The sequence below is a fragment of the Geospiza fortis genome, unplaced genomic scaffold, assembly GCF_000277835.1.
Source record: "Geospiza fortis unplaced genomic scaffold, GeoFor_1.0 scaffold85, whole genome shotgun sequence".
Taxonomy (NCBI): Eukaryota; Metazoa; Chordata; class Aves; order Passeriformes; family Thraupidae; genus Geospiza; species Geospiza fortis.
In genome coordinates, this window is record NW_005054358.1 from 1,614,997 (window position 1) to 1,635,757 (window position 20,761).

General features: G+C 48.7%; 1 protein-coding gene across 1 annotated transcript in view; it reads left to right on the forward strand.

Annotated features, from left to right (window-relative positions):
* The first annotated feature begins 4,442 nt into the window (after nt 1-4,442).
* Nucleotides 4,443-20,761, forward strand: part of NSMF (NMDA receptor synaptonuclear signaling and neuronal migration factor) — a 35,745-nt gene continuing 19,426 nt past the window's right edge. The window contains 3 exon segments of the mRNA XM_005423835.2: nt 4,443-4,540; nt 15,418-15,601; nt 15,603-15,787. Coding sequence (XP_005423892.2) covers nt 4,465-4,540; nt 15,418-15,601; nt 15,603-15,787 — 445 coding nt within the window. The 5' untranslated portion in view covers nt 4,443-4,464.

A 20,761-nucleotide genomic window follows, 5' to 3' on the forward strand; every position in this document is an offset into this window, starting at 1 on the left:
CTTCTCTGGGCATTACTTCTGAAGGAGCATGAGAAGGTGGTGGGTGTTCTTTATTTTTCCATGTAATACTCCTGAATAGTCCAGGTTTTGCTTAGCTTGCTGCTAAATGGAGTTATCTGAGGTCTTTGTTGTATCTCTGAGTGTTTCAATCTGCATTTCTTCACTCTGTAAGTGTCAGTTTGGTGGATAAATTTATGTGCATCAGTTTCTCATAGCTGCTTGTGTGCATCAAGGCCCCTTTTATCCTGTTGATGTGATTATTTCAGAGACATGAAGGCCATTCTGTGCTTATTACATTGTAATTGAGATCTTTGTTATTTGGCGGCTTTGCTCCTTCGAGCAAATCTCTGTCTAGACTGTCTGTGCCTCTTCACAGTTCTCTTCCAGACCCGAGCCCAGCTCTGACATCTGAGGCACAGTGAGTACTGGAAAATGCCCCAGAAGGGCAGCTGCCTTTGCTGCCTGTGTTGTGCTGCTCCATCCCTCCTTCCCTCCCTGGAGCCTTTCTGATGGAATTCTGGAGGAAATGGTGGTGTTTTCTGAGGCTTGTCTGTGCTGGTTAGACTTAGCAGCACAGTGTGCTAGAGCCCTGGTCCCTGCTTGATGTCCTTTTGTTAATTCAAGCTGTGCTGACTGTGTGACATGCAGGTCTGCTCTGCCACTAGAATGAAAACCTCTCTCCAGATGAGTCAGGGCTAAACTTGTCCTGTCATCAGCTGATCACCTCTCAGTGCTACCTGCTCATTGGTATGCAGCTTTTGCAGTGTCATACACTCAGGGTTATAGCTCACCGGCCCATGGAGCTGTAAGGCACCTTGTATTCATCTCATTTATGTGAAACAAGTTTTCTTTTCCACCTCTTACTCTTAAATTATCCCAAGGTGTCTCTGCTCAGAGCCCAGTTGAAGGGGTGTATGTCCAGTGCTGTCCAGTGGTGTGAGGGGGCTTGAACTCTATTGGCAGTGATAGTGGAGGCAGAGCTGAGCTGAGGAAAAGTCTGATTGTGTGGCTTGTGGTAACAGATAAAAGAGAGAGAAAAGAATAGGATGAATAGAACAGCTGCCATCTGTTTGAATTGTGCTCTGGCTTTACTGTGATCAAGCCGATGGGTAGCAGGGAGAGCAGAGCAATGGCACAGTAACAATCCAGGCAAGTGCTGGTGAGCTGAGGTGACTTGTGAGGGCAGGGGAGGAGCACAAAAGGCTTGGCAAGGGGCAGGTGGCCATTAGGAGCAAGAGTGGCCATCAGAGTCCCCTTGGCATAGGGCACGTGCCCGCATCTGCGGGAGATCCGCTGAGGCACAGCCAAGGAGGAGCCGATGGCACTGGGGAAGCAGGAGTGCAGAAGGGAACCACTGAGATAATAGGCACAGTAATTAGTGGGAAGTTTTGGGTGTAATTGGCTGGAAACCCCCCGCTGCAGGCTGTGCTGTGTTCACCAGAGCTGGGGAGCTGTGCCCACCTGTCCATGTTTGTTTGCTCTGGGTTGGCCTGAAGGGTCTGGGAGCCATGGGGTGGAACAGCGAGGACAGAGCTGCAGGGAGCAAAGCTTTTGAGCAATGCCCAGCTGTGCTTCTGACCTGCACAAGAGCTCTGGGTGTGACCTGTTCTCTAGGAGCTCTGGCATCTGGGGTTGTACCCTCCTCCTTCCTCTGCCTGGGGAAACGAGAGTGAGGTCAGAGACACTGCAGCACCTTCCACCTTGAGCTCTTACTGAGTGACAGATTTCACCATGGAACACGGTGGGCTGGAGGGCAACAGTGCTTCTCTGGCTCTGTCTTAGCTAGTTATCAGTTTTGGTCTTTAGGAAATGCTTTGTACTGTTTTTTTGAGCCCGTGGTTTGCAAGTTAAAGGTGAAGCATTGGTTCAGATTTTCAGACAGACAAAGCAGCTTCGGGCATTGGCAAAGAGATGAATGGAGACAATGACAGATGAATTTGGAGCTCGTGGAGCTTTTGAACTAGTTAGAGATTTCTCTTCATATTTCAGCATTTTTTGTGTAAATCACCATGTTCTCTCACTGATAATTTACCTGAGAACTTGCTTGCTATTATTTTTAATACATGGAATGACTCCCGAAGCAAAAGAGAAGCTTCAAAGTTTTTCCCGATGGCCTAAGTGCATGCCCATTTGTGAATGGTGTTGGTGATGCCTTGCAAAGACAGACATTTCCATGGGAAGCCTTGGAGTCCCAGAAATTTTGGTGGAAGAGATCTCAGAATCTCGTGTCCAGCCATCTTATTAAAGCCATGCTGTTGCTGGTGGTGTGCAGGATCAGCTGTAGCTTTGGCTGAGCTTTAACCAGCTCTGAGATGGAGTACAGGAACAGCTCAGGAATTTGCTTGCAGCTGAGTAGCCTAATGTTAAAATCATAGAACTGTTGTGGTTAGAAAAGACCTCCAAGATCAATGAGTCCAACTGCAAACCAAAACCTGCCACATCCATCACTAAACCATGCCCCCAAGTGCCATATCCCTGCTCCCAGGAATTTTGACTCAGCCGTTTCCATGAAGCAACCGCACTCCAGTTCCCAGTTTTGCATTTGTTGTTGCTCCAGGGTCAAGTCTTGCTCTTTGCCTGGGCAGAAAGGTTGAGGGTGCCAGGAGCATCCATGAGGTGCTGCTTCTCCTCCTGGATGGGTGAACCACGATGGTCACCCCTTTACTCTTCACAGCGGGGATTGTGGGCTGGTTATAGAGCTCCCCATGTGATAGAGCCTTCTTGTGACCACCTCTGGGGGTGTCAGGCATCGAGGGGGACAGTTTGGCCACCTGCCACCCCAAGCCAGTGTGTAAAGGTACAGCCTGGAGCTGGACAGGTAAGAATCCAAAACCAGGGAAAACCTAGCATTGTCTGTTAGTATGAAAAGATACAGAAGCTTAAACCTTTCTTCTTGCGCAGCTCCAGCTGTGGTGCTCCAAAGCATTTTGCATTTGACTGTGCTGAAATTTAGTCCCGGAGAGATTAAATTACTCTTTCTTCATTGTTCATATTGATCCTGTGTTGCTGGCTGTGGAAGACAAATGGACTTCCCACTCCTTCCAGCCCGAGTCACTCTGGGAAGTGCATTGGAGCCTTGTTAACCTTTTCTCCTCTGGGAGGTGGTGCATAAAAGCAGTGGGGAAGATCCTGCCTACACAAGCTGGGATATGCAAAGCAGAAGGTGGTTTTGGAGGTCAAAGCCATTTTCCACTTAGATGTTTAGTGGCCATTATGAGCCTTTTGCAGCAGCTTGAGCTGGAGAGGATGTTCTAAGGCTGAGCACCTCTGAAGGAGGAGGACAGTGGATGTGATGCCTTGGTATGGAGAGTCTTCTCTGTTGCAGCAAATCTTGTCCTTCCCCAGGAGATGCTGCTGTGCTTGAGGGCTGAGGGTGCTCAGCTCTGGGCTTCTTGGCTTGGCTTGGCTTGGCAAGGAGGTGGGTGGCTGTTTCACCTCCCTCTTTGCCAGTCTCCACCCTGGCTGCCCAGTGGCAGCGCAGCTGCAGACCTTGGAGAGATTGTTCTGCAAACCTGGGGAAAATGGATGGCTGGGGAAAACCTGGCTCTAGTATTGGCTCTCTTGAGTCACAGGTCTGTTAGATACAGGAGAGCAATCACAGGATCACAGCACCAGGACATTACAAATGCCCTGGCAGTTGGAGTCTGGAGGTTACTGTATTCTGTGCTTTGGCCAAGGATTCCTTTCCTGTGTGAGTTGCAAGCAGAAAGCTCTTCCCTGGTTGGAATACTTATTCATAGGTTTGCTGTCTTACGTAGGCCAGGATGTGTGATAAGGGTTGAGCTTGCCCTGCTTGCTTGATTCTTAATATATTCCAGTAAAATCTCAGTCATGCACAGGGCTGGAATCCATCAGAGAAGCAGGAACTGCTTTTGTGGGAGGTTGTGGGTGACTCTCAAATAAGCTTGTCCAGTAATCCAAATACTGATATAGCTGGGGCTTGAGAATTTAGAGTTCAGGTAGGTAAAATGGGCATTAGCATCCACATCTGAGCTGTGATGGCTCCCAGCTGGGAGCTTTCAGGATCTGTAGGAGTTTGGAGTGGTGGTTGGCTCTGGGGTGGAGATGCCTCCTTCCTGGGCTGCCAGGAGGAGCTTAACTCAGGGGGGCTGGAAACAGTGAGCCAGTTCTGTGTCCATCACAGATTTCATGCAGGTGCCCTTCAATTCTGTGTTTTCATTTTTATAACAGAGAAGCTAAAGCCTAAACTAGTCCTGGACTTCTAGTCCAGCTCTCTTTCCCAGTTTGGCCAGGGAAGCACTGATGTTCCACCAGAACCACTGGAGTCCTGGCGTGTAATGAGGAAGCCTCTCTGCTCTGGCAGTGAATTTCCATGGGTGTCACCTGAGGCTGAGGGAATGGCAGCTGCAGGAGCACAGCAGTGTGTTGGTTTTGAACTGTTCCTTCTTTCCTTGGCCTTCAAGCATCTTAAATCTCTCTCTTTCTCTCCTTGGCTGCCTCCTGATGCTGGGACACAGAGCGGCGAGGGCTTTTGGAGAATACCTTTCACAAAACCATCCTGAAGGCAGAAACGGCTCAGGTAAGAGAACTGATGTGCCTTGGTTATGCCCATGTGTCCCTGCACCTATGGTTAACAGCCTTAGAATGAAAGTACATTTATTTATCTGTTATGAACAGTGAGATCTCAGCAGCAGAGAGGCAGGAGGATTTGCCCCCAAGGAGAAGAGGCAGTTTGGTGACCCAGGGCTTGGGTGGGCTGTGGGGATGAGTTCAGTTAGGGGACAAGTGCCCTGTCATAAATTCACCCCTGCAGCTTAGGAGAAGTTGCAGCTGGGAAGTGACTGCACTGCACAAGGCTTCTGCACTGGTTTGTGACTCCTAGATTTTGCTTTCACTGGGGTATAAAAAGCAGGTGAGTTATATTCTGTTCACTAGTGTAAATCCTTGCTGCCAGAAGGGACATCTGGATTTATTCCAGGGGTTTGCTTCAACAGGGGTTAAACTGAGATTTGCCTAGATGAGGGCACTACATGTGCTGGCTAATATGTCAGTATTTTCCATGTAGATATTGTCCCCATCAGCTTATCATGAGTTCTGCTTGATGGGCAGGAGAGCGCAGGATAAACTCACCTGACTTCTAACAGGGCTGTGTCTTCTCTGTGACGAAAGAAAATATTATGCAGGCAGTTAATTCATTGCAAAACCTACAGAAAATCCTGTGTAATCCACAGAAAGTCTGTGTGAAAAAGCAATAAATTGTTCAGTGCTGTTGAGCTGCTGTGCAGGGGATAAAGTTATTAAATAGAATGTAATGTAGAGTGATGGTATCATTTTAGGTAAGCCGTGTGTGTTTAAGCCTGTACAGGAGATGCCTCTTGCCCTAAGAGCAGTCACACAGTCTTTGGCAGCCAGCTGAGTCCTTTCCTTTTCTCTGGGATCTGTTCTAATGACCTTCAGGTTGTCCTTGGCTGAATTGTGCTAATGTTGTGAATGGAAAGGCTCTAAGACAATGTACCGAGGTTTTCTTGGATTCTTTTCACGAAGAACTCCAGGGACACTTTACTTACAATATTTGGTCTAAGAACAGCATGAGCATGTGGAGGTAGGAAGGGAAGGGCTGGGATTTGGTGCAAATCTTTTTTTGTTCCTTCCATCGTGGCCATTTCTGCAGTTGCTTCTGTCACCTGGAGTCTCTTCCAGTCCTTTTTGCAGCCCCCCCATCCCAGTTTCCAACAGGAAGAAGTGTTGGCTCCTGCTCATTTTGTAGTGCCCTTGTAGTACCTGTGGGGTCATGTTGGGGCCAGGCAGAGAATCTCTGATAGAGACAAGAGGAAATTGCAGATCTGTTCCAGGTGCCTGAGGCCTGGGCAGCCCTGGTCAGATCCGGGGAGTGGGAGCCTTTCTGATGTGCACTTAAAAAGCTGCAGTTTAACTCATCCTTGGGGTGCTCCTGGTTTCTCTGATTGTAGGTTAGAAGAGCATGGAAATGGGGCTGATGTGACTCCTGGATCGTGTGCCACAGCCAGGCTCCCCAGAGCAGCATTTCAGCCCTGTCTCTGCCTGTGACATCCATAAGCTCTCCAGGGAAGCCTTTTTACCTACTGCCCCTTGGTGTATCAGTCTTGAGATTGTTTTTGAATCCAGGAGAATTTAGTTGCCACAGGCAAGAATGAAGCAGTGAGAAACACATTTGGAAATACCACAATACTTATGGGATCCTTAAATATTCACTTGGAAAGGAATAAAATTCCCTAGAAATTACTCTAAATTCTGAGGGAGAGGGGAGGGAAAAAAAGGAATCGTCATTTTTAAGTCATCTTCTGAAATTCTGCAATGTATAACTTAACACAGTCTGTAACACTTCTGTATAAATAACCCCAGTAGGAAGGTTGCTATCCAATAAAAAACACTGCAAGTAGAAAATTTGGCTCCTTTTAGTTCATCCCAGCAGCCTGATCACAGGGAAGTCACATCTTTCCTTCCTGCAGAAATTCCATCTCAGGATCACTTGGGCAGGTTCTGGAGGCTTCACCTTTGGCTGGGCAGGGTGCTGGAGCTGCCACCCAGTGACTGCAGGGAAGCGAAGGAAGGGCTCTGCTGCAGAAGCTGAAGGTGTAGCACAGATCCAGAGGGACCTGAATGGGCTCCAGCTCCTCAGAGAGCAGGCAGAGGCAATGTGAGCAGGGAGAACCACCTGCATGCTGTGGTGTTGGATTCCCCCTTCAGGTGTTGGTGCCTTAGGTCCTGAAAGCTCAGTGCTCCAACAAATCAAGCCCTCAGTGCCTGTATGTGTCTGTCAGCTCTGAGCTTTCCCCTGAGTGTTGTACCTGGTGGGACAGGCCTGTTTCTGCTGTCATAACCCCAGCTGTGCACCCAGGTGCTGCCTGCACTGCCAGCAGACTGAGCTGGGATGAAGGCTCCAGCCTAAATATGACTGGAAGGAGGCAAGCCTTGGTTCAGTCTGGAAAAAAATGGTTTAAGAAATGTTTCAAGTCACTGATGAATGCAGTGAGAGAAAAGAGGTGTGGGTTTTGAGGAGCAGGAAGGTGGTAGAGCCATCAATGGGACAATGATGGCATAACTGGAGGAGGGAAGGGCAGGATCCTCTTTTTCTGGACCCAAGAGTTAGAACCCTTTTCTCCCCCTGTGCAGGGCAGTCCTCATGCAGAAAATGAGGCGGGTGTGAATCTTTGGGATGTCAGTTCTTTGCTGATTTATCTGCTGCTTCAGCTCCTCAGCAGGGGGATGAAGCTCTGACAGCCCAGGAGATCCATGGAGATGTGGAGGGAGATGCCAAGTGTGCAGACACTGCCCCAACTTGCTCCACTTCTGCTGCACTTTGTTCTCTGAGGATTGTCCATTTCAGTTTCCCTTTTTTTATCTTTTTAGTCCCTTGACTCCAAGGAGAGGAAAAGATATGGCTTTTGCATCCCTCATAACTTCACATTCCACAGCTGATCAAAGAGCTGCTCCTTCAGTCATAACTTCTATTTGTGGTGGCTCCTCTGGAGAGCTTGTGTGTGTGTGGCAGAATGTCTTGGAGAATTGGGGAGTGGTAATGAAGAGCTGCAGAGGGGTTGTAGATCAGCAGGACAGGCCAGCTGCCTCGTCCAAGGCTGAGTTATGTGCAAGGCTGTGTTTTCCTTCTGTTTTCAGTAAAAGTGCAGTGTGCGTGCTCTGCTTGCTTTGCTGGGGCAGGGTGTGGAGTTGCACAGCTGCACAAGGTAGAGAGGCTTGCAGGTGTTGCAGGGTGTACCTGAGGGGAAGAAAGGTGAGGGGGAGCATTTGTTGGTTACAGCTTCTGATTCTTCCTCATGTGAGGCCGGAGAACTTCATGGCTCAGAAATGTTGTGTGACTATTCCTATGCAACTCTCCTGTGTCTTATCCTGGAAGAGTTTTTTTCCAGGTGACTGCAGAGGTGCATTTACCTCTCCTCTTTCTCATAGGTTTTATCAGGTATGATGACCATATAGAGTTTTTTTCCCTTTGTTTCCCTTTTGGAGCAGGGCAGTTTCCTGGTGGTGGGGTATGAATGCAGAGGATGGAGGGGTTGTCCCTTTGGGATCACTCAGATTTTTTTCCCCTGATCTTTAAAATATTTTGAGGAATTAGAAAGAAAGAGAGGGTTGGACTCTGCTGCAGGTGACAGGATATGGATGTGTTGAGGGAGCTGTTGCCAGGCTGGTGATGCATCTCCTGCTCTCTTCCTGCCTCTGTTAATTGCTGGTTTATTTATGCAGGCTGGAGGTCTGGGAGGGTTCCCATGAAGAGCACTCTGCCTCCTTCAGCATTCATTCTGCCTCCAAGGCTGTGGCCAGAGTCTTTGCTGACTGTTGTAGCTTCCTGGTACCTTTTAGTGTAGAAGTGGGTGTCCCTTGGGACAGACTTAGAAGAAAGATACAGAAAGGGATTAAAATGTTAAAGGGAAGTATAAAAAGGCTGCAGAGAATAAAGCATGGAATAAGTAATCACTCAGTCTTACAGAGCTCATGGAATTTTGGACATTCTCCAGCTTAGGTGTCAGAGGCCCCACACTGAGATAATGCACATTAGGTTTTATCTCCATGTTCTGGAGGAACTGTGAGAAGAAAAGGTACCAGGGCATGGGGCAGTGACATTGAGAAGAACAACAAGCAGAGCCTTTGAGAAATTCCCTGCTGTCTGGGGAAGCAGGGATCCATCCTGATGTGAGCTGGGATTCAGACACAAGGATCAGGAGGGAGCTGTGGGAGGTTTTTCTTGGTACTTTTTTAATCTGTTTTGCTCAGTGGGGTTACTGGGAGGGCAGCTGCTGCTGCTGGAGTGGGGGGGCTGTAGAATGCAGCGCTGGGCTGCCTGCTGTGACCAGCTGCTCTGGGCAAGCTGTGTGGGAGAGGCTTTGGAAGTGAGAGAGGGAGAGATCCAGTATAAAGTGTCCTTGGTGCTGCAGAGGAGATGGGCCTTGGGCAGGAGCTGTGAGCCAGATTCTCCATGGCTCCTGCTAAACCAGCATGGCTGCTGGTTTGCTGCAGGACAAACCAAAGGGGGCAGTTACCTGAAACTGGAAAAGCTTCTTTTTAAGCTCAAAAAAGTAATCTTTGTGTCTTTCCTTTCTTTTTGGCATGATGCATGATTTTGCATGGTTTTTCAGTCATCAGTGTGAGTGTGTAAGGAGCAAAGCTTCCCCAGGCCACATGGTAGTGGGGAGGGGTGGCAGGAGCAAGACCATGTTTGTGCCTGTGCTGGGTGTGCAGCCACCACTGGATCAGTCACTTGTGTTTGGAGCCTGGCCTTTGGCTGTGAGTGTGTGTGGAGGGAGCAGCCAGGCACAGAGGAGCTTCCTGGTGCTGCCAGAAACTGCCATGGGGTGAGGCTTCATAACTGCTTCAGGCTGAGTAACCTGTGAGCTTCCTGTGCCACCAGCAGGTAAAGCTGTGGCTGTGCAGTGCTCTGAGAGGGACATTCCATCTCCTGGGTTTACACTGTGGAGCTGCCAGCCCAGCCTGGTTCAGAGTAAGCACCAGGTTGATCTTTTTCTCTAGAGGATGTTTGTCCTGTCCCCAGGACAGACCCAGCAGTGCAGCTGGCCCTGCTCTCAGTGTATCCCTGTGCTGATGAGGTGGTGGTGGCCGTTTTGGGAAAAGCCCATGCTCTGGAGGGAGTTGTAGGTGGCCTGAGCTCAGGACAGAGCAGGGATATGAAATCTCATCTCTGAGGGCTTCAGGCCTCTTCTAGCATGAGCCAGTGCAAGGATGGTGTGGGTGTATCCTGAAACTTGCTGTGGAATATGTTGTTGGCTTACAGAGGGAACAAAGACGTAGGTCACAGTGTTACCATGGAGATGCTGGGCCGGTGATGGAGCTGCCACTTGCTCCTTTGGGTCGTGTCTCACAGTAGCAATTTCATCTATTCACATTAATGTTACAGGCCAGACTAAAAGGTTACTCACCTATGAGATGCCAGGTCAATGCTATCTTGAGTTTGTTTGTTTTTGAAGCCCATTTGAGCAGGGGAGACTAATTGGAACCATTTTGTCATAGTTAAGTGATCTTCTGGTTTCCCAGAGCAGCTCCCTTCCTTTGCCTGTTCCCTGTGCAGGTCCTTGTGCACAGCTCAAGAAACACAAGGAGCTACTGGGGAGGTCCAAAGGTGATGAGGGGTCTGGAGCATCTCTCATCTGAGGAGAGACTGCAGGAGCTGGGTCTGGTCAGTCTGGAGCAGGGTGGTTTCAGAGGGGATCTGATGAGTGCACATAAACATCCCCAGGGGGTGTCAGAGGATGGTGCCAGACTCTGTTCGGTGGTGCCAGTGACAGGACAGGGAGCAGTGCCCATAAACTAAAACACAAGTTCCACCCCAACATGAGGAAGGGAAAAAGAGCTCTGGATCAGGTGCCTGGGGAGGGTGTGGAGTCTCCCTCTGTGGAGACATTCCAAACCCACCTGGACATGTTCCTGTGTCACCTGTTCCCCTGTCACCTGTGACCCTGCCTTGGCAGGGAATTGGACTGGATGATCTTCAGAGATCCCTTCCAGCCCCAGCTATTCTGTGATTCCATCTACTCATTTGGCTTTGAACCTACTGCATGGCTGAAATGCCACTGTGACATTTTTTTTATTGTTGTATCTTCCATTTTGATATCCCTGCCTTATGCTTCAATAACTTGAACAAAATTCCCCTTTTTTCCCCGTGACTATTTCTTGATCACATTTCAGCCCTGAGCCCAGCAAGGTGGCCTGCCTGTCCTGTGCCAGGGGTCACGTTGTTGGGAGAACAGAGCTGGCATGGGGAGAAGCTCTGCATTACATCTCTGAGAGGGAGCAGAGGGAGACCAGGACCTGCCAGCACACCCGAGGGGCAGTGACAGGCATGTGGGAGGTCTTGGAGTTGTGATTGCAAGAGAAACTTCTCAGCTGTGCCATTTGAATGGTTGTTATGGGTTTTGCAGCTCTGGCCAGTGCTCCCCTCCCTGAGGGAATCAGCTGGATTCCTCCTGGTGCAAGGTAAAAGCATCATTAACTTCATTTCTTACTTCTTTGAGCAAGGCCCTGTACGTACACCCAAAAACTTTCTATTCATCTTCAGTGACTGTGGCAGTTCTTTGATTTAAAGTTGGAACTTACTTGTCATAAATATCAGGTCCAGAGAGTTCCAGCTGAGGAGAAACAGGGAAGAAAGAACTGTCTCTCTGAATTTTTTTTTTGCTGAGATGACAGATGTTCTTTTAATAGGGTTTATCTGGATTCCCCTTTGCCACTTTGCCTCTGATGCTGGAGCGGAGGCTTTAAATCTAAGGTGCTTTAATCATCAGTTTAGCTGCTAAATACAGGAATAAATTTGGAGCTTCTGTCTGTGCCTTGTGGCTATATGCTGCCTTGATTTATAAACTTCTCATCCCAGGGGGTTACAAGGCAGTCTGCAGCAGATAGGAGTTGGCTCCACAGTTGTGGATGGGCATCAGTCAGTGGGGGCTGATCCCAGCATGTCCCCTGCTCTGGAGAAACGTGGTGGCACTGAAAGAAAAATGTGCAAGCCCTTTCTCACTTCCATAAGTCAGAGTGAGTGCTCAAGCTAGGGTTACTGAATAAGAAAGGATGTATTGTAAGTATATCATACTAATAAATGCCTAATTAGCAGGAACTACATGTACTGAGAATGTGGGTTCTTTTTTCCCCAAGACCCTGCCAGTTGCCCAGCACAGATTGTCACTGCTGTCAGTCTTTGGTCATGCATGTGCTCTGTGTTGGGCAGTGCTGTGTGGGAGGTGAAGAAAGAAATGTCAGACAGCAGCAAGTGAAACCAAAAAGACAAAAGGTTGTATATTTAAGTACATAATGAGGGGGGTGAGAAGTGATTTGGCCTTCAGGACTGGATGTCAAGCCCTGCTGGACTTGGCCCAGGTGGGCAGGGAAGTGATGGAAATACCACCTGGATGTTTCTGGTACCAGTGGACACACAATCTACAGATCAGGCGCGTTGGTCTTCTTCCTTTTGTCTTGGTGCTCAGTTCCTCATGCACAATAAATCCATGTAGAGCAAGAGTGAAGGTGAAAAGAGAACCTGAGGAAACTGCTTTATCTGGTCCTAAGTAGCAATGTGAGACACAGGTGTTGCTGCTGAAGGCAGCAGGTGAGGTGAGGGAGCAGAGTCGTTCCCAGGGCAGCTCCAGTGTGGTGAGGGGAGGGAGCTGTACCAGGCTGCCCAGTCACACTGGCCAGGGCTGCCATGGCAGGTGGAGGGAGCAGCTGGGAGTGGGAGAGGTGGCAAGAGCCATGTGAAAATGAAAAAAGGGAGCAGCAGCTCGAGGCGAGGGTGTTAACAGCAGCCTGCTGCAACTGACTCCAGAAGGCAGCTCCAGTCATTGCTGAGCTCCTGTGAGTGTCCCTTGGTTCTCCTCACCCCACATCCCTGTGGCTCAGCTCTAATCCAGCATTGATTTCTGGACCAGCCTGATTTCCTTCCTAGCAGAAGCAAAACTGTTAGCCTCAAATGCCTTTGTGGCAGCAAGTGCAGTGTTTTGGCACCTGAACCCTGTTCACAGGAAGCACGGACAAGGGTAACTGGTCACATCTTGGTGTGTGTGACTCGTGTATGTGAATGCACAGACTCCTGAAATGGTGTGGATTCTGTTCTACAGGCCAATAATTCATTGTGATGGATGTTTGAATCTCTTTTCCTTCCACACCATTTTTTTTCTGTAGATAATTCTTTATTAACAACTACTTTTGAATAAAGCTTCATATTCCCTTGGCATGTGAAGTTGCTTCTCCAGTGTGTAATTACTGAAGGTGCTAAATTGAATGAAAATGAAGAATTATCCAATTGTTTTACAAAAAGAAAGCACATTGGTGTGCTGGCAGCCCTTTGTAGTGTAGGTCATGAAAACTCTTACATATACATACAAGTGAAAACACTTTGAGAAGGGGACAGGTAAGGTAGGAAGAAAGATTTATCCTCACATATTGCATGCTAGATCAGGTAGGTAGTTTATGTCATATATATCTGGTCAATCTTGCCAGGATTTCAGTAAAAAATTTACTCTTCCTTGAAACCAGTCATGGGCCCTGAAATGTGTGTAAATTTTATGGAGCTGAACAGACGTCACTGCTTATAAAACAGAGATTGGAATTGGTCTCTTTGCTCTTGTGCTCATCATGATTTTCAGGCATATTGTACTTTGGGGACTTCATTTTTCCATTTAGCCGCAGATCCCAGGGCTCAGGAATTCCTGGATGTCTGAATTCCAGAGCTGTCAGTGTGTGAGTGAAGGTGGCACTCCTGTGTGTTCCCTCTGAGGAGGCTGTGCATCTCCCATACAAGTATCAGTTTCAGGAGGAACAGGGGCAGCTGTCAGCCACGATTTTGTGGTGTCTTAAGAAATCTGTAGCGTCACTGTGCCCACACAGATTAGTAAATTTGACAAGTTGAGAAGAGTACTTAGAGCTGGCCTTTGTTTTTAATTTTAAAAATGGTTTGTTTGGCACTATTAGCGAGCACAGATCTTGGCAGAGCTCAGGGAGTTTTTGGTGGTGTTTTCCCAAGACATGCCCACTCTAGAGCACGGTTAATCCTGGAGCTGGGGAGGATCTGAGCTGCTGGAGAGCAGATGCAGGGGACCTGCTGCCTCTTGAAGCGGGACACGTGGTTTGAGAGGCTCTGGGGCCTGTGAGCACTCTCTACACTGTTCTCTGACCCTGTACACTGCAGCTGGATACAGGCTTTGGGATGACAGCCTGTGGAACACCTTCTTCCACTGGAATGGCCCTTGTTTTCCATCATGCTCCTCCTGGAGCAGGTGCAAATGTCCACACTGACCATGGGGCAAAGTAGAGCCCTGCCAGCCTTTCACACTCTCTGGGCTGTATCTGAGGGGCACTACCCCCCACTACACCTGGACATGGATTTTTGACTTCATGTGAAGCCTGGACAGAGTATCAGCTGCAGGTTCAAAAGGCACAGCTCTTCAGGACTCTTACTGTCTCCTCCTGGCCAGCTCCGGTATCCAGAGACTGTGAGGAGACAAATGAAAGGAAACCTGACTTGTGTCAGCCTGAACAGCCCTGACAGTCACTTCTTGAGCAGAGTGGCCAGAGACTGATTTATTTCCTAGTGGTGCTGGAGGAAGTTGTATCTCAAGCAGAAAAATGAGACAAGGGTGACACCCAGTACCAGTACTAACTCAGTTCTGGTTGCGAACAGAGCAGGGGGAGAGGCCCTGGGCAATGTGAGCATTTTCCAGGATGGATTTCAGATTCAGCAGCTGACTCTGTATGGCCTCAGCTTGGGAAAGCTCCTCTCAGAGGGGCACAGGAGCACTTCATGGGCAGCAGAATGTGGCAGCAGTGAAAGGTCTGTGTTACACACATACACCACCACTCTTGTCCAGAGGTCGTTGTCCTCTTCCTCCTTCACTTCATGTCCAGTTGCAAGGTAGCCAAGCCTTCAAATTGTGGACGAATTCTTCCAGGTCATGACTCGGTAGCCAAAGAAGTTATGTTCCATAAATATTTACTGAAGTAAAGGCTTGGATTTGCTTTCTGCCTCTGTTTTAAGTGTTTCTGTCTGTGCTGGACACTAATGATTTCACTTTTTGGGTAGCAGTCACATAAATAATGCCTTCCATGCTGAGCCTTTTTGCCAGTCCCTGAGCTGCTTCCCATCTGAAGGGAAGTGTAAGAGGTAATTAACAGCCACTTGAAAAAGGATTAGCAGGTGGGTGGGAGCTACTGTTGGGTTCATGCATGGAATTGCCATGGAAATGCTGAGATTTCCTGGCACTTCATCCAGTGTGTGGGCTCCAAAGATAGTTGCACTCATGGGCCTGTCTCCTTTGGATCTTCCTACCCTGCACAGGGAGCGGCTGTGTTTTCTTCCAGGACAGCTCCCACGGGCTGAGCCCTGGCCATCTGTGGGACTGGGGCGTGCCATGAGCGGGGGGCTGTGCTGCAGCTGCCAGCTGAAGCCTTGCTGCATCTCTTTCATGTCAAACCACCTGGCAGAAAATCAGGAGGGGAAAAAAAACCAAACAAACCTTGTTGGTTTGCTCCTTTGCCAGTGTTGTGAAAGAACTTAATGCACCAAACACTCAGAGTTTGGCACTTGGAGAAGGTGGTGCTGGTCCTTGTCCTGCAGACTGTCACCAGCTCCGTAGCCCTCGTGTGGCTGAGCAGGGCTGCAGCTAAACCAGGGCTGTTTTGCATGGCAGCATTTTCAGGCTGTGCACTGAGACCTGCATTTGCTGCTAGAGTTTTTGGATGGCCACACATGCTTAAAATATTGGGCCTCTCTGTGAGAGGTATCTCTCATTTCAGTGCCTGCCCTGGAGGTTTAGAAGGTGGTGATGGGCACACGTTCATCTGAAATGGTTCCTGCAGGGACCTCCTGTGTCTGTCTCCCTACAAAGCAGTAGCAAAGAGTTGTTGAATTTGCCTTGTCTGTGGGGCTTTGCTTTAAGGAAAACGTGCCTTTTGTTTCAGATCACCTGCTAGCAGACTCCTACATCGGGCAGGAGGACTCCCCTGAGATGCAGCAGGTGGCCCAGAACAAGCGCAGGCTCTCGGTCATCTCGGACGGCAAATTCGAGAGGAGCTTCACCGAGGAGCAGGCGGAGAAGCTGCCGAGTGAGGGCCCCAAGCCACGAGTCTACACCATCTCTGGGGAGAGGCCGATGCGTCCGCCACTGCAAGGCCTGGCCCGGCGGCCGCCAGGGCTCCAAGGAGTGCCCCAACTGCTCCAGGCTGGCTGCCCCTTCCCAGCAGTCCATTGAGCTGGAGCAGCACCCACCTGGCGAGGCTGGGTGGCACAGGAAAAGGCTGGAGAGGATGTACAGTGTGGATCGAGTGTCTGGTAAGTGACTGCTGGGTTGTTGTTGTAGTGAGGATGGGTGAACAAAGTGATCTATAGACTCTAAGGTCTCAGAAGGTAAAATGCAAAGTTTATTAGAAACTACACTTTTTTTAATAGACTGTCTTGGTTTAGGGCAAATTTGGGAGAAAACCTCCAAAGGGAGGCCCTTCCAGAAAGCAACCCCACCCAGCCACTCCCCCCAACTGGTTTGGGAAGTATTGCTTGGAGAGAAGTGGAAAGAACCTGTTTATTTAACAGGCACAGCACCTCCAGCACACAAAAGGAACAATACCAGATGACACCACTCTGTCACCACTCTGAAAAAGATGACAAATTCAGAAAGTCTCTCTTGGGGGTGGTCGCTCTGTTATCAGTCCCTCCTGTGCTGGGGCAGCTGCTGCAGCCCCCAGGTGCAAACTCTCGGTGTTCCCAGGTCCCAGTCCAGGGCAGGTTTGAGTGATTCCAAAAAAGGGAAAGGAGAAACAGTCCAGGGAAAATTTGGACTGCTTAACTAAACTAGCTAATGAGCAGGAGCAAAGCAGAAGGAAGAGCAGAAGCAAAAAGCAAAGCAAAAAGCAAAAGCAGGACCATGTACTGCCCTGTCTCTGTGTCCCCCCAGCCGTGGGGGAGCAGCTGAGAGCAAAACCAAAACAAACCATTCGCTCTTCAGAGCCAGTCTTGAAGGCACAGAACATGATATCCAGCATAAACAGAACACCCAAATGGGGGGACACAAACATCATAACGTCACCCTAGGACATTGACAGTTATGATAAAGGTGGACTTGATTGGTTTTAATTAATACTCCTCACAGCGTTGGTTAATTAGGAACAGCACCCTTCTTGTAAACATTTTACAGTCAAAACACCAGCTGCAGGATTGGTTTAATTCTTTCTCTGAGCTTTCTCAAAATTTCCCAGAGGAATGTTTGGGAAAGTTTGTCTGGCTCAGTCCCTCTGACCAGACTGTCAGCCTCCACACTGGGTGACACAAAGGTGACACCCATCTCATCCCAGCACAGGGATTTTGATCCTGGGCCCTTCTGGCACCATGGGGCAGCATTCTTGGAAAGGGATTGTCAAAGGAGGAGTTTGCAGTAAGCTGAGCTCAGTTGGAGGGCAGCTCATCCTAACTCCTGGTCACCAGAGGCTGCTCTGGGTGGGTTTTCATGACTTCCTGCAATTCAGTGAGCTCCTTTTCTGTGGAGGAAAAGCAAAAGAGGAAGGACTGTGTCAAAATCCTGCATCCATGCTCATCCCAGAGGCAGTTCAGAGCAGGATCCTCTCTCTGCCTCTTGCTGGGCAGGGGAAATCTTTCTGAGCTGCTCTGTGGGAGCCTCAAGTTATGGTGTTCTGTACTTTGGTGTGTTCCCAAAATTCTTGTTTGCAGAGCTGGAAGCCACTCAGGCAGTGCCACCTCTTGGGCTTCCTACAAATATTAGCAAATAACATAGTGTTGGACTTTTTCCCTCCTTTCTTCCTTGCTTAATGTTCTCTCAATTACAAGAGTGCTTGTAATTATTCCATTCCATTTTAAAAAATTGTTTTTAAAAACTGAACCATTAATCAAATATATGTCACAGTCTGTGTGCTTTGAATTATAAACTGATGTGCAGTCCATCTTTGCCTGTATGTGGCTGGCAAGGAGTCTGGCCTAATTTGTCTGATTTTTTCTGTAAACACACATCAAGGCATTTAGAGCAGAGAGTCTGGCCAGGAAAGGTCAGGGTTTTCTCCTTGAGAAGAAACTGTGTATAAGGACTGTGCACATCAAACTGTCCAGCTTCCCTGGGTTCAGAGTTTTCTGATAAATACTGCAGTGATGTTTACTACAGGTAAAATCACCAAAGGTTTGGGCCCTGGACCATATTTTCATGCCTAGACTTCTGAAATTATGTGGCTACATGAATATATGGCTTAAACGGAGTAATAGTAATGAAAATAGCTGATTATGAAATGTGATGAAAAACTGCAGCCCCCTGAAATCCTGTGCATGATTTTTAAGCATTGTTCCTCTGTTCCCTGAGACTTTTTGGGATTCACATCAGACACTGCATGTGCCCCATGTGAGCTCCTGTGAAGAAAATGAGCTTTATCCCAGCCCAAACAAGCGCACCTGGACAAATCAGAATTGCACTGTGGGACTGAGGGAATTACGTGATACAGAAGCAAGGGAAAGCTCCACAGCATTGATGGAGGGGTTTAGCTCCTCGTAGCTGGAGCTGTGTTTGCTGGAAAACCTGTGCTGGTGATTCCTGCAAGGAGATGCTGTTGCTGGGCCCTGGAATTCAGTGTCTGTTTTCAGCCAGGCAGCCATTTTCACTGAGGCCAGTCACCAGTGTGGCGTGGAGATTGGTCTGTCTGAAAATGTGTCAGAGTAGTCACTTAAATGGGAACAAAGTGGCCAGTGCAGGACCTGTGGATGCCCCCATGGGCATTCCATGTTTCAGCAGCTCCCCTGGCTGCTCACCTCAAGCCTCTGGGTCCTGATGTGTGTGGCTGCACTGGCAGGGCTGTGTCCACAAGCCAAATTTCCATCCCAGCACTGGCACCATGGAAGGAGAGGTCCCTCAGCTTGGTCTTATTTGCACTCTATCCAAGTGCTGCCGCTCAGATAACCCCAGAATTGAACAGCACAAGTGCCACAGGTTGCAGGAATTCCCTGGCATGTCCTTCCTGCCTGGCTAGGAGGGGAGAGGGAGCAGAGAGCAGTGGAGCCAGGAGAGGCTGATTTCCCCAGGGCTCACCTGACAGTGCTGCTTCTGTTTGCATCCACATGACAAGTGGCTGCTGCAAACCAGCCCTTATGGCAGCCAGGCCCCAGTGGCATCACTGAATGTGGGGTTTGATGCTGAGTTTCTGATGCCTGACACCTTTCCAGGAGAGCACAAGCTGTCATCTCCTGCCTGCTCCCAGCATCTGATACACACACATCCACTGTGGACAGAGGTGCTGGGATTTGGGTGCAGTGGGAAGTGGCTGGAGGTGCTGGATGCTGGTGGTGGTGTCCCTCCAGTCCCTCCAGTCTTACCAGGCCCCTGGCTCCTCCACTGCTTCCTCACAGTTGATGGTGAAAGGAAAGGAGAACAAGCTCCTCTGCCTGGCCAGAAAGGATGTGCTGCCTGCTCCTGGCAGCAGCAGCCATGCCCATGATCTGAATTTTAATTTGGTGAGTGAGCTCTGGAGCTGAGCTGTGCTGCCCAGTCCCCACCTGCAGTCTCCTCTGCTGATGGTCTACCCTCTGAAGGGTCCCAAATCCTTTATTCCTCGTTGAGTGGTGTGTGGAGGGCAGGGGTATTTTTCCTAAGTGAACTCCAGTCTATGAGAAAAGGAGAGAAAGCTCCCAGTGATGGGGCAGGCAAAGCCTCCTAAGGATATTAGCTATTGTTCATAAGCTCTGCTTTGAACCAAAGCCTGTGGCTTAAAAGCTGTAAAACACATGAAGAGACTGTCAGTCCTTTGAGATGAGCAGTCCCAAACAGAATTGTTGGCTAAAAAGGAATTTGTACAACTTCTCCTTCGCCACTTCTGTGGGTTGGAGGCTTCAAACAAGCAACTCATTTACAGTCTGAGTTGTTCTGCTTTGCTTCTGTCTCTGTGTTTTGGAGGAGAGCAGACTTTGGGACTGCAGCAGAAATCTTTAGCATACTGGAATGCAGTTTCATTTAACGTCTAGATTTCCTTGGAGTGCCTTTAAACAAGACTTGACGTAAACTGTGAGCTGAGAAGGAGTGTCTGCTACAGCTTTCTGTAGATTTCTTGGAAGCTGCACTTCAAAGGAAGGCTCCCCAGCTGCAGTTAGCATTTTTTGCATCTGTAATTGCAGCCACTTTCTGTACTTTCAGGGAATAATCTGTAGGATATGATGATCTCTACAAAACATTTGGTAAGATAGCTGGTCTGTAGTAATTATGCCTGCAGTGGGCATGTGGAGTTTGACTGGGCTTGAGCCAGTGAAAGTGAATTAAAAAATACCTTGACAATGCCAGAATATTAAATATTATCAGGTCTGAAGACTTGAATGACTGAGGCAAGACACAATCAGCAACATGGGGCAAGGCATTAGGCAAGGAAGTCACAAATTGGGTGTGAAGCAAGATGAAAAATCAGATAGCCCCCAGCCCCAGGAATCCAGTCCACTGAGCTCTCACAGGTGTTGTGGCAGTGGATTTCAGTGCCCCTCTGATTCCCTGCCTGCCCGACTCCAGCCTGAGAGTTCTCAGCAGGAGCTGCTGCTTGGGCAGGTTCCTCCTCCTGGTCACCACACACATCATTGGTGACTTATTTTGCTTTTTGTCTTAGTGGTCATTCAGTGAAGGTGATGCAGTGTTCTGATGCCCTGGAAATAGGGAAAAAAACCCCACAGTTGGTTTGGGCAGGGCAGTTTACAAAGAGAGGTGACTAAATCAGCTCAGTTACCTGCAGGTTGTGGAGCTGATGGGTGCTTTGACTTCCAAACCAGGGGAACTCCTGAAGGCCGAGTCACCAGGAGCAGGTGTGAGGGGGGTTTATTGAAACTTCAGTGGCAGAAAAAAAGAGGATATTTCAGGCTTACTGTTCTGAGTGGAAGGTAAATGCTTTTCATCTTCTACAGTGCTGTATCAGAAAGAACTGGAGGAGTGGGGCAGTTTAAATCAATGCTATAAGGGAGAAGGCAGAGACAGGAAAATGCTTTTAATAAAAAATGTTTCTTTTCCCTGTTTTTTTTTCCCTAGTTCAAATGTCGGTTCTGTAATTCCTGGATTATTCTAATCTCCAATGCTTAAGATAGAGCTTTTATTCTTCACTTAGTAGCCTGATAGACAGGCTTAGCAGGAATTTACAGAACACTCAGAGGCAGTGTGCAATTATATGAGGAGGATGAGACTTGAACTGTTCAGCCAGGGCAGCAGGATGCTGAAGGAAAGTCCTGAGAGAAGGAGCTTGGGGAGGAAATGTGGCTGTCTGAAGGGTGTCTGTGCCTGCTGGGTGCTCA